At 39.9% G+C, this 12,494-nt stretch overlaps 1 protein-coding gene and 2 long non-coding RNA genes across 5 annotated transcripts; 1 reads left to right on the top strand and 2 right to left on the bottom strand.

The window, feature by feature from the left end:
• Nucleotides 1-209: 209 nt before the first annotated feature.
• On the bottom strand, nucleotides 210-8,230 carry LOC115593182 (FSD1-like protein). 3 transcript variants are annotated; one of them, XM_030436600.1, is made up of 14 exons: nucleotides 8,030-8,225; nucleotides 7,603-7,753; nucleotides 6,576-6,671; nucleotides 6,358-6,489; nucleotides 6,015-6,116; nucleotides 5,854-5,876; nucleotides 5,396-5,517; nucleotides 5,063-5,299; nucleotides 4,801-4,899; nucleotides 4,430-4,559; nucleotides 3,575-3,660; nucleotides 3,057-3,311; nucleotides 1,038-1,126; nucleotides 210-894 (listed from the first exon to the last, which is right to left on the bottom strand). In XM_030436600.1, exons 2-14 carry the CDS (start codon nucleotides 7,615-7,617, stop codon nucleotides 793-795), a joined length of 1,488 nt encoding a protein of 495 aa, XP_030292460.1. In that variant the 5' UTR covers nucleotides 7,618-7,753; nucleotides 8,030-8,225; the 3' UTR covers nucleotides 210-792. The 3 variants fall into 3 exon arrangements, with proteins under 3 accessions (XP_030292460.1, XP_030292461.1, XP_030292459.1); XM_030436599.1 differs by having other exon boundaries at nucleotides 214-894; nucleotides 3,575-3,663; nucleotides 8,030-8,224; XM_030436601.1 differs by lacking the exon at nucleotides 1,038-1,126 and having other exon boundaries at nucleotides 3,575-3,663; nucleotides 8,030-8,230.
• A 958-nt stretch (nucleotides 8,231-9,188) lies between these two features.
• LOC115593184 (uncharacterized) lies at nucleotides 9,189-10,476 on the top strand. The gene is made up of 3 exons (XR_003986265.1): nucleotides 9,189-9,216; nucleotides 10,127-10,294; nucleotides 10,372-10,476. It is a non-coding gene; the product is annotated as an uncharacterized LOC115593184 (long non-coding RNA).
• On the bottom strand, nucleotides 10,214-11,369 carry LOC115593183 (uncharacterized). Its single transcript, XR_003986264.1, has 3 exons — nucleotides 11,177-11,369; nucleotides 10,729-10,856; nucleotides 10,214-10,649 (listed from the first exon to the last, which is right to left on the bottom strand). It is a non-coding gene; the product is annotated as an uncharacterized LOC115593183 (long non-coding RNA).
• Between the last annotated feature and the right edge of the window lie 1,125 nt (nucleotides 11,370-12,494).

Raw genomic sequence — 12,494 nt, 5'->3', positions numbered from 1 at the left:
AATGTTTTCTGGCATTTCTTCCTTCAACCTGCCGGAAACTTTTTTGTAACCCATTTTATTTTAATAAAAAATAATAAATGATTTATTATTTATGTGTTTATTTATAATAAACAACCAATCAGCACATTTTTGATGGAGCAAATGATCTGCAGAAAGAACCTTTAAGCTTTATTTTCTAATCACTCTTTCAAAATAGGAAACAGAACACGGAGGTTGTTTCTTTTTATTTCCAAATTTTTATTTTGACAGATCAAATACTTATAAAACATTGAACTGGGGCTTATTTTAGTTCAGACATTTAAACACGCAACAAATCAATGAATACAAACATTGATATTTTCTCTTTCCAGGTCAGATAAGAACCTGAAAATAAAATTAATCAACATTTATCTTCAAACTAAAAATCAAATTTATTTCAACTTTAAATGTCATCTGGTGACGTCATTTTCTTTCCTAATGATGAAATGCTGTCGTTTAAAAACAAAAGTTTTCCTGTTACACACATTTGGTCAAAGAAGCTACCTCTTCACAATAAAAGCAACTGAGCTATGGCTTTTCAAAGTAAGAGAAGACAGTAACAATTAATACATTTCCGTAATTCATTACAGATTCTAACAAAAGATTATTTTTTTCAAATAATATTGAAAACAATTCACAACTAATTTCTGTATATAATATTTTATTGTTTATTATTTTAATTTAAGAAAAAATAAGTTAAAATATACAAAAATAAATTAATGATAATTATTAAAAATACACAATAAATATAAACAAATGGAGGAGGAGATCGATCTACTGAGACAGGTTACTGAGGCTCCGATTGGTTGACAGGAAATTACCCATAAAGCTCGGCACCTGCAGGCCTGTCATTATGGTGATACCACCACACCAAACCTGCAACACAGTTTTACCACTGTTAGTACAGCAATACCATGAGCACTGCACTGTATAAGATGTAGTGTGAGATGAGGTATACATTTAAATATATGATGTAGTATTAAATGTGCTACTATATGTAGCATTACTGCAGTACTGACAGTGAAGGCGGGGACGAGCGGCTGGCCGAACTTTGTTTTGAAGGAGTGAAGAAGACGAAGACGATCAACATCGATGAAGGATAAATCACCTGAAACACGTCAGCTAAAGTTCAGGTCACAGAAAAAACATGCAACATGAAATAGTTTGTCACCAGCGACACTGAACACTGTGAACACTGAAGATTGTGAACACTGAAGACTGTGAAAACTGATCACTGTGACTCCTTGAACACTGAACACTGTGAACACTGAGAACACTGTGAACACTGAACACTGAGAACACTGAACACTGTGAATACTGTGAACACTGAACACTGATCACTGTGACTCCTTGAACACTGAACACTGTGAATACTGTGAACACTGAACACTGATCACTGTGACTCCTTGAACAATGAACACTGAACACTGTGAATACTGTGAATACTGTGAACACTGAACACTGAACACTGTGAACACTGTGAACACTGAACACTGTGAACACTGTGAACACTGTGAACACTGAACACTGTGAATACTGTGAACACTGAACACTGTGAATACTGAGAATACTGAGAATACTGAACACTGAACACTGTGAACACTGAGAATACTGAGAATACTGAACACTGAACACTGTGAACACTGAACACTGTGAACACTGTGAACACTGTGAACACTGAACACTGTGAACACTGAACACTGTGAATACTGTGAACACTGTGAATACTGTGAACACTGTGAACACTGAGAATACTGAACACTGTGAACACTGTGAATACTGAACACTGTGAATACTGTGAACACTGTGAACACTGAACACTGTGAACACTGTGAATACTGAACAATGTGAATACTGTGAACACTGAACACTGTGAACACTGAACACTGAATACTGAACACTGTGAATACTGAACACTGTGAACACTGAACACTGAATACTGAACACTGTGAACACTGAACACTGTGAACACTGAACACTGTGAATACTGTGAACACTGTGAACACTGAACACTGAATACTGAACACTGTGAACACTGAACACTGTGAACACTGAACACTGTGAATACTGAACACTGTGAACACTGAACACTGAGAATACTGAACACTGAGAATACTGAACACTGTGAACACTGAACACTGTGAACACTGAACACTGTGAACACTGAACACTGAACACTGTGAACACTGAACACTGTGAACACTGAACACTGAACACTGTGAATACTGAACACTGAATACTGAACACTGTGAATACTGTGAACACTGTGAACACTGAACACTGAATACTGAACACTGTGAACACTGAACACTGTGAACACTGAACACTGTGAATACTGAACACTGTGAACACTGAACACTGAGAATACTGAACACTGAGAATACTGAACACTGTGAACACTGAACACTGTGAACACTGAACACTGTGAACACTGAACACTGAACACTGTGAACACTGAACACTGTGAACACTGAACACTGAACACTGTGAATACTGAACACTGAATACTGAACACTGTGAATACTGTGAACACTGTGAACACTGAACACTGAATACTGAACACTGTGAACACTGAACACTGGGAACACTGTGAACACTGTGAACACTGTGAACACTGAACACTGAATACTGAACACTGTGAACACTGAACACTGGGAACACTGTGAACACTGTGAACACTGAACACTGAGAATACTGAACACTGTGAATACTGAACACTGTGAATACTGTGAACACTGTGAACACTGAACACTGAATACTGAACACTGTGAACACTGAACACTGGGAACACTGTGAACACTGTGAACACTGAACACTGAGAATACTGAACACTGTGAACACTGAACACTGTGAACACTGAACACTGAACACTGTGAACACTGAACACTGAACACTGAACACTGTGAATACTGAACACTGAATACTGAACACTGTGAACACTGTGAACACTGAACACTGTGAACACTGGACACTGTGAACACTGGACACAATAAACAACAACACAATAAAATCACAAAATGAAATAATTTTATTGGTACCGTTGTCATAGTCGCAGTAGACTCCGATTCGTTGAGGCAGCGGCCAATCCAGCGACTTTGCTCGGTTGTTGTGCTTCGCAGCAAGAGTGCTCTGCAGCCACTGGCTAGCGTGGAGACACCATGAACCAGCACTCTTCCCTAATTGGTCATAGCGGCCAAGGGATGCTCGGTAGGCAACGCCCACACTGATTGACTTCCAGTCCACCAGGAGGCGGAGTTCCCAGTAGTACGTGCCACCAGTCATCTCCTGGTCACCTTTGAGACGGACAACAAACCAAAATGTTCTTAAAAAAGCAGCAAAAATCAGATTTTATATAGAATAAAATAAATCACTTAAAGATTCTTTTAGATATACATTTGAAAATATTTAACAAATAAAAACCATTCTTTCCTGTAACCTATAAAATAAAAGTCTTTCATTCAGATGAAATATGTGTTCCTGTTAATAAACTTTTTTTTTTAATAATATACAACATTCATTAGCATTACTGTAATCATACGAAGTATTATTGCAGTACCGAGCACTGTGTACGACTCTCCAGCGAATCGGTCACGTCCTGCTCGACTTCCGGCTGTCTTATTGGGCGAGGGAGTGGCACTTCTGCTGCTAATAAAATACAAAATAAAAACATGAATTAAAAAATGTATAACCCCAAAAACAAAATGGAAAAACAACAAGATGAAACAGCGAATGACGTCGTGCCAAAGCCATGAAGCAGTGAAGAAAAAGAGGACAAATGTGAATAAATCACAGCATTTAATAAAATAACAATAAATACTAATTTAAAAGATTTAGATATTCATAGAACTGCGATAGAATGAATTTGTACTGACACATTACATAAAAATATATCACAATAAATACAATCAATTACACAAAGTCATCTAAACAAGTATAAACATAAATTAAATGTATTTTAATTTGGAGGAAACAGGAAGCTGTCAGAGGAAACAGACAAAAAACAAATATTCTTCAATAAAAACATCTTATTTAACTGATGTGATGTCAGCAGTGATGTCAGCAGTGATGTGAAGCGAGAAATGGTGGATGAAAAGTGATTGGTGACATAGTGGTTGCTAGGCAACCAGTCAGCGAAGACAGTTTCTACCTGAAGCAGTCGGAGGGGATGCAGTACGGAGACTGCAGAGGGTCAAATATCTCAAAAAACAAAGAGCAGCAGAGAATTAAGTAAATGTGAAACTGATCAATCACTCTCACTGTCAATCAACAGATCAGAACACTTTCAGAAACAGCCAATCAAAAGTAATCAATTACGTAAACAGGAAGCCACTGCAGTATGATGAGCTATGATGTCATAGATATAAAATACATATCCTTAAGATCTGATGACATCAGTGACACGTGTCCTCACCTGCTTTTATTCTCTTTTCCTCTCAGTCGAGGGTCATGACCTTTGACCCCCTGTGGCTCCCAGGTCACCGTGTCACCCTGAACCTTCAGCTCGGCATGAGCCGTCGCCGCATCAAAGCCAAAGTTATAAGCTGCAATAGAAGAAGAAGAAGAAACACTGAAACAACAGAAGAAAAAGAGGTCGCAGGTGAGGTCCTGACCTGTGATGTCACCGGTGTTCAGTCTGGTGTCTGATCACTTTATTGATCTTTACTCAGTTACACTGCAGGTGTTTGTTATGTTGTTATGTTTAGCTCAGGGTACCAATCAAACTGGACACATACAGTAACACACAGTCCCATCATGTATTTATGAAGTCATTCATGTGTTCACCTCTGGTTTCCAAGGCGACAGGATCAGAGAAGTCACCGGCGGCCGTTTTGTTTCTCGCTCGAACTCGAACAACAATGAAGCGAGAGTCGAACTTTAGATCTGAAACATTTAAATTAATTCAGTGTTTTATTATTAAATTAAACTGCAGCCATGCTAACGGCTAACATCATCATGCTAACATATTCAACATATTAGTTCAGCACGTTAGCATGCCAGCATTAGCAGTAAACACAGCGTCCTGTCCAGTCTCGTGACCTCTCACCTGAGATGCTGACGTGAGTCTCTCTGATGTCACAGATCTTCTCCCAGCATGCTTCTCCTGTGACTCTAAGCGAGCCTTCCTGGTTGGTTTTTCTATATTCAAGATCATAGCGTTCGTTTGGTTCAATGACACTGATGTCACCATCACTGTCATCTTCACCAGCTGGTCGCCAGGCAACCGTGATGGTGTTGTCACGGACAACGCATCTGGACATGTCGACCTCTGGAGCTCTGGGGACTGAATCAATTCAAACAAAAGAAACAAGAATCATCAACCAAAAACATCAACAATTCAAGAAGAAGAGGAAGGAAATGAGGAAGAGGCGTGGCTCACCAGGCAGGAAGTGAAGTCTTTGAAGCCCCGCCCTCTCCGCGCTGAAGTCAACAGTAAATTGCGACATGTTCTCCGACACCGCTGGGCGAGTCGTCAGCCGGAACGCTGGAGCCATTGTTACCCTGGCAACGGTAGGTGATGAGGTTGCGGTGTTAAAGGGGCGGGGTAACAGTGTTAAAGGGGCGTGGTAACAGTGTTAAAGGGGCGGGGTTGTGTTGTTAAAGGGGCGGGGTTTACATGCCAATCATCAAATCAGAGCTGTGAGTCATTAATAATTCTCAACTTTGATTAGTTTGAAAATTGTGGTAATGTTCCATAATCAAGCAGGAAATACAATTTTATTGAAAAAAAAAAGGAAAAAAAAAAAACAGAAAACAAATATAAAATTTTAATATGACAAGAGAACTTCATAAAAAAATTTACATGAAACGTGAAATCAGATTCAGGTGAAAACTAACCTCTCTTTGATTTTTTTGGCCGCCTGCAAAACAAAACAGACAAAACAAACTTTGAACATTAAATTATTTAATGGTTTGTTATGTTTATAGCTAGTTCAAGTTTATTTTAAAATTAATTTGTTTCCATCAAGATCTGATCTATTCATCCTCATCCCTCCGACCTTTAGGAATTCTTCTTCATTGGTGATCGTCAGTGTTTGATTGGCGAAGTCGAGCAGTTCTTCACACGACAGCAGAGCGAACTTTCCCTCCGACAGCTGCGTCTGAAACACCAAATATTTAGAAAACAGGTGTGAAAAGAACAAAGATGAGACACTTGTAAAAAATGATATAATCATCGAAACATTTCATTTTTAGAGACATTTATGCTCGGAAATTCAGTTTTCAAAGTACTAGAAAACTTTATCTGAAGATTTTACTACAAAAGTATTTATGTTAAATTAATTAAATAAAAAGATGTAAGACAGAAAACAAAAGGGGGAGGAGCTAGCCAATAATATTTACCTGAAGCTCCGCCTCTTTCCTCTGCGTTTCCTCCTTAATGATGCCACACAGCTCCGCCCCCTTATCATCTAGGGCGGAGCTGAGAAGCTGAAGCTCCGCCTCAAGCTCTGACATCACCTTACATGACTCCTCCTGATTGGACAGATAATGTTTCATTTTACTTTCTCCCGCCTTTTTAATCCCCGCCCTCGTGCCCTCTCAGCCAATCAGCTGCTGACCTGCAGTCCTGTCAGTGTGCTGTCAACTGTTTCCAGGAAGTTCTGAAGCTCTTCATTCTTATTGGATAACGTGCTGATGATCCTGCGCAGGGCTTCCTGTGTGACACCCAAACACACTTGTGTGAAACTAGTTGTATTCTTTTTTCTTTTCTTTTTTTTACCGTGTAACAGATTCAATTGTTCCAGGTCATTTTACAGTGTACAAAATGAAGTGCAACTGATGCAGCAGTTTTACAATGTCGTACTTTTACAGTGTCACAGTTTTACAGCGTCACTACTGAACTGGTGAAGTACACTGTCAAATCTTAGCATGAAAAACTAATTAAACAGAAAAATCTTAAGAAACAATCCTTTAAATTCAAATGAAGTCAGCCTCACATCTCTCCCTCTCTCATTCATTGTTAATGTGTCTCGCCCTCTCTCTCCATCATTCTGCTTCAGTAGAAGTTGGTCACTGATGATGCAGTAACACTGTTAAACTACAGACTGAAGGCCAAACAGGTTCATGATACAGCTGTGTAATCAGATTACTCTGGATGGCTGGTGATACAGGTATGAACACACCTGACTCCTCCCCCTTCACTGTCACAATCACTCATCATGAGTACAACTATTACAGTAATACATCAGAGTAGTGCGATCTGGTCTGGTTCTATTAAAACTGCTTTAATATTTGTAAATATTCTGTTTCTGATGAATGTTTAATTCTTGTGATTTTACACACACGTAAAGAAAGAGAGAGAGAGTGACTGCAGAGAAACACCTTTGGTTTTTGTTTGTGTCAATAAAGTTTGAGATAAAAAATAAAACATTAACCAGCTGACTGTCACTCTGATACTGACTCGACCAGAGAGAGAGAGAGTCTTATCTGTAAATCCTCCATTCAAAGTGAAGCTGACTCGACCAGAGAGGCGCTAACAGCGAGCTAATCCTCTCTCTCTCTCTCTCTGCTTCATGTGTTGTCTATGTGACTTGCCCTCAGCTAACTGATCAGATGTTATTGATCATCAGTCGATCAGATTCTTACCTTCTGAGTGTCCATTACAGAAAGAGAGAGAGAGAGAGAGAGAGAGAGAGAGAGAGAGAGCGAAGGGAGAGGGGAAGGAGGCACTGACAGGAAGTGAAGTCACTCACAACGTCACAGCAACACTTCCTTTCTGGAGTGTCAAAGTAAGAGTCTGAAGGTAAAGATTTTAGTCAAAGTGTTAATGTGCTATTTTGATTTGAATTTATCACAATAAAAGCTACTTATTAACAACAACAATAACAACACATATACAAATACATATCTTAAGAATACACAGCAGTGCATTATGGGATAGTTAGTCAACAATTTTGTTCCATTGAGTGTGTCAAAATAATCAAACTTTATTTGTACATCACATGATGTCATGTTTGATAGGAATTCTGATCAACAACATCAACGTTCGTCTCCTTTTTCACCTGAAACTCACCTGTTTGTTTGTCTTTGTCACCTTCATCACCTGTTTGTCTTTGTCACCTTCATCACCTGTTTGTCATTATCACCTTTATCACCTGTGGGGAGACTGACTCCTGAGGGGTACTGCACAAAAGTAGAATAAAGATATCCAGGATAACTGAGCAAGCGCGGCTTGACCTAGTGTGCTCGGCGCATCCTGGCTTAATTGGTTGCACGTTTGCCAAGACAGGATGAAAAGGCGCGGCTGTGTCCAGCCAGGTGTAGATAGTCTGGATAAGTGCGTGTTCACGGCAGACTTCAATAGACCTCGCGATCGCTCACAGAATCACCGATGGGAACGTGGATAAGAGTCGCGCTTCATATCTCACGGCTGCTGACCCTAACCCTAACAGCTCCTGACGGAGTTCTATGAAGAGGTGAAAGACATTATCAGAAAAAAAGGCATCACCAGTGCCGTAATTAAAGAACGAGAGAAAACCTGGCAGACAATAGCGGACCAGCTTAATGCGTAAGTAGTTAAAAACTGTACAATTAATAAACAGTGCTCCACTGGAACTGTCATAATTAGGCCACAATTAAAGGACTAAAGGAGTTACTTTTAAAGTCCACTTATCAACTGTTGTACACTTTGCATGTTACTCAGGAAATGTAGAGTATGATTAAGTGCAAACAATTATCCACAATGTGTCGTTTAATCTATTTTTCATGTATTTTATCTATTTATTTATCTTTCTATCCTTCATAAAGAACAAACTTGTCTGGCTATAAAATGACCTGGCAGCAAGTTCAAATTAAATACAAGAACATTTTGCAGGCTGGTGACTTTAAAGTAGATAACAGTGAACAAATGAGGTGAATAGATGAGGTGTCTGCTGACATGTTGACTGTCTGTATGATTGTAGCAGTTAAATGGCACAGGGGGCCCACCAAACCAGGATACGACCCCAGCAGAGGAGCTGGCACTCCATTTAAATAAAGGGAGGCCAGTGATGGAGGGGATCCAGGGAGGGACAGTAACAGAGTCCGCAGCCGCAGAAACTGTCCGCTTCATACAAGTTATTGCAGCACTACTGCACATGAAACACAATCAAATAACTATATTATACTGTCTGACTTTGGCTTTCGTTACAGTGTCTGGGAACACAATTACACTTTTGGAGCCACCAGAAGTTGATCCGGTTGGTACATTGTTGTACGTGGGTATGTCCTGTGAAATCTTAATTCAAGTTCTCTCAATGCATGTATGTATTTGTCAGGGGAAGGCACATCTGCAGCTGCAGAATGCACTTCTGCAGATGAGGAGACTGTCACTGGACTCCAGAAGGCTTGAGATACGTCAATTTTATGGAAATATCCTGCTTATTTAGTCCATAAAGTATGAAGTCAGTGATGTGGTGCTAATAGAAAATGTATGTGTAACAGCACACAGATGCTGCACAGTCCCCTAAACAGCCTGGTAACATTGGGCCTCATTCACCATTATCTTCTTAAGAATATTCTTAGATTCTTTCTTAAGTTGTTCTTAAGAGGTTCCTTAAGAAAACCCTACGTCAGATTCACCAACTCGTTCGTAAGCCTCAGAATTGTTCGCAGCTGTGTTCTTACATTGATGAAAGCCGCAGGAGCAATATATATATGCCATTGTTTTGCGGGCCTTGGATGGAGAAATGCCACGTATAAATAGGGTGGGGGGGATTGGTTACTAATTGATGGCATGTTTCCAATTTACTTGATTTATCTTAAATCATTGGCACATTTAATTTATTTCAAAATTGTAATTCTTTGTAAATTACCAAAAATATGAAATAAATGAATAAATATGACAGAATTATCACTGTAATATTGCATTTTATTGAACTACACAAGAGAAGAAAACACAACCATGCCAACATTTCATACTCCTGAGTGGTTGTAGGATTTGTTCTTGCCTAAGAAAAAATCCTAGATAAGAAAAAATTCATGAATGCCACAGTCTTTGTAAATCTTCGTAAGTGGGACTTAAGAACAAATTTGTTCGTAAGAACAGTTCATGAATGAGGCCCAATGTGAGTATTGGCTAAAGTAAATCTACATTATGCACAAATTCTGCTGTGCTAATTTTCTTTTACAGAACTCACAAACTGTCAGAATACTGTATGCAAAGCACCTGGAGGAACAGATAGCGCTGGCAGACATTAAAATCAAATTAAAGAAGACAAAGCTCCAAGAAATGGAGCTTGAGATTAAATGTGGGACACTCGGGAAACTGGACCTGGAAATCCAGAAACTAGAAAGAGAAGTGAGTATTTCAGTGCGCACAGTAACCATAACTGCAATACAGTGTTATAATCTTTTTGTTGCTTTTGCTCTGTCTAGTCCAGGATCCAAGCAACCAAGCGAAATGACTGCCAAATAAACCCTCAGGTGGTGCAGGCGCTGAAACCCAGATTTCAGAAGGCCGAAGGTCATCTCAATTCAAGCCCTTGTCTTGGTGTGTGGATGGTTGTAGGCCTGCTGTCGTGGGTTTGGGGGTCCGCAAGGGGAGTCAAGAGGAATGACTCGCAGGCATAGCCTCTGTCTCCCAGCAGCACACCAGAGAATTCGCCCTTATGTTCTCCTGAGGGGCGTTTGATCCTAATGTGTGTGCAATCCAGCTGTAACAAAAAATAGTGAGTATCCAACTGTGACTGATCATATAAGAAACTAATGGTTGCACGTTGAAATTGAGGTTACCTGCAATCTTGTAAACTCCTTGATGTGGAGGGGTCTTCTGTGGCCAGGGAAGGTGATGAATATGTTGAATGACTTCAGCTCCAGACAAACACTTATTGTGCGGCAAATGGTTCCTTTATTGAGGTTCTCTACATCCCCAACAGAATAAAGGAAGCTCCCACTTACAAAAAATCTTGTGTGTCACAGATTTCATTGAAAACACCTTTGCCACTTCATCAGCTGTGTTTTGTAATCTCAATTACTGCAATAAAACATATTTATGAAATCTCTGATGGCAATTTGACAAGCAGTCTTCATTAGCATAGCAATATAACACTTGGCCCAAGTAATAATACTACCACTTGAATAAATATAAAAAGATTGTTGCAATTACAAACAGCTTTAAATGAAATGAAAAATGACTGTGTGTAATATTTTAATGCAGGATAATTAAAATGATGCAACATACTTAGAAAGACCATGGACATGCTGTAAAACACATTAATTCCTCACAGGATTGACGGTGGAAATCCAGGTGAATCACTAGGATTAATCTTAGCCTGGCTGTTAGCCTGGCTGTTAGCCTGGCTGTTAGCCTGGCTGTTAGCCTGGCTGTTAGCCTGGCTGTTAGCCTGGCTGTTAGCCTGGCTGTTAGCCTGGCTGTTAGCCTGGCTGTTAGCCTGGCTGTTAGCCTGGCTGTTAGCCTGGCTGTTAGCCTGGCTGTTAGCCTGGCTGTTAGCCTGGCTGTTAGCCTGGCTGTTAGCCTGGCTGTTAGCCTGGCTGTTAGCCTGGCTGTTAGCCTGGCTGTTAGCCTGGCTGTTAGCCTGGTCTGGAGCAGGCTAGCTCCACAGAATAAATCTCCATGGTAACTTATACCATAACATATCCTGCTGCCCCCTATCCTGCTTTTGTGCAACCGGATCACAGATAAATAAAGCCAGGATAACCAAGATATCCCAGCTTAATCCCTTATCCTAGTTTTGTGCAATACCCCTCTGATTGAGGAGTGGAAGCAGTTTGGGACGTTCCCCTCTCAGCCAATCACAGTGTGAGGACGCCCTTTTGTGAAAGCTTAAAAGAGGTGGGGGGAAGTCACACAGGTGGCTCTGACCCTCATTCTGAATCCGTCCCTTCAGATCACCGGACAGAAGCGCTGCTGTGTTTTCTTGGCTGCTTCACGTCATTCTAGTGAGGAAACAGTGCTTGTTCTGGAAACCCAGAAGCTTATGTACACCGAACCCTGACCTGATTGAACTGGGCTTGTAGGAGCACCTTTCATTCTGATTATACCTGAAATTTATTGTTTTATTGTCTAAGTATCTGAAATCGAACTCGCCTCCAGATTTACATGTTTTTTGTTAATATTTTCAAGTAGGTTTGGCAACTTGTAAGCATTTCACTGCCACAACCTTCATCACCTGTTGGTCTTCGTCACCGGCTCATTGTTTCATCACAAAATCATTTTAATCTAACAAACAGAGTTGGTCAATATTTCATTCTGGATTATTCCTACTGGACAGAAATGATGAAGGTTATTGATCAGTTGATCGAACAATCATCAGAATTTCAGGTTGGTTCAATAAGCTGATCAGAGGCCCTGAAGGGTCACAGTATCAGCTTCCCTCCGTGGATCACAACAAATAAATGACATTTTCCTTTGGATTCAGTTTGAAATCAAATTCTAGCATCCTCAAAAGTTATTTTTCTTAGACTGAAATGCAGCAAAGCTTTTAATTGACTTTTGAAAATGTGTAATTTTCTTGAGAGAACGGACAAAAATAAAAATC

This window comes from Sparus aurata, chromosome 12 (genome assembly GCF_900880675.1).
Source record: "Sparus aurata chromosome 12, fSpaAur1.1, whole genome shotgun sequence".
Classification (NCBI taxonomy): Eukaryota; Metazoa; Chordata; class Actinopteri; order Spariformes; family Sparidae; genus Sparus; species Sparus aurata.
The sequence above is the reverse complement of the archived record's forward strand: the minus strand, read 5'-3'. Positions and strand labels throughout refer to the sequence as shown.

Bases quoted from the DNA above. Each gene is read 5' to 3' on its own strand.
- LOC115593182 (XM_030436599.1), bottom strand. The intron at 3,664-4,429 runs GTGAGGACACGT...GTATTTTATTAG, and splicing joins GGAAAAGAGAATAAAAGCAG to CAGCAGAAGTGCCACTCCCT. The intron at 3,312-3,574 runs GTACTGCAATAA...TCCGTCTCAAAG, and splicing joins AGAGTCGTACACAGTGCTCG to GTGACCAGGAGATGACTGGT.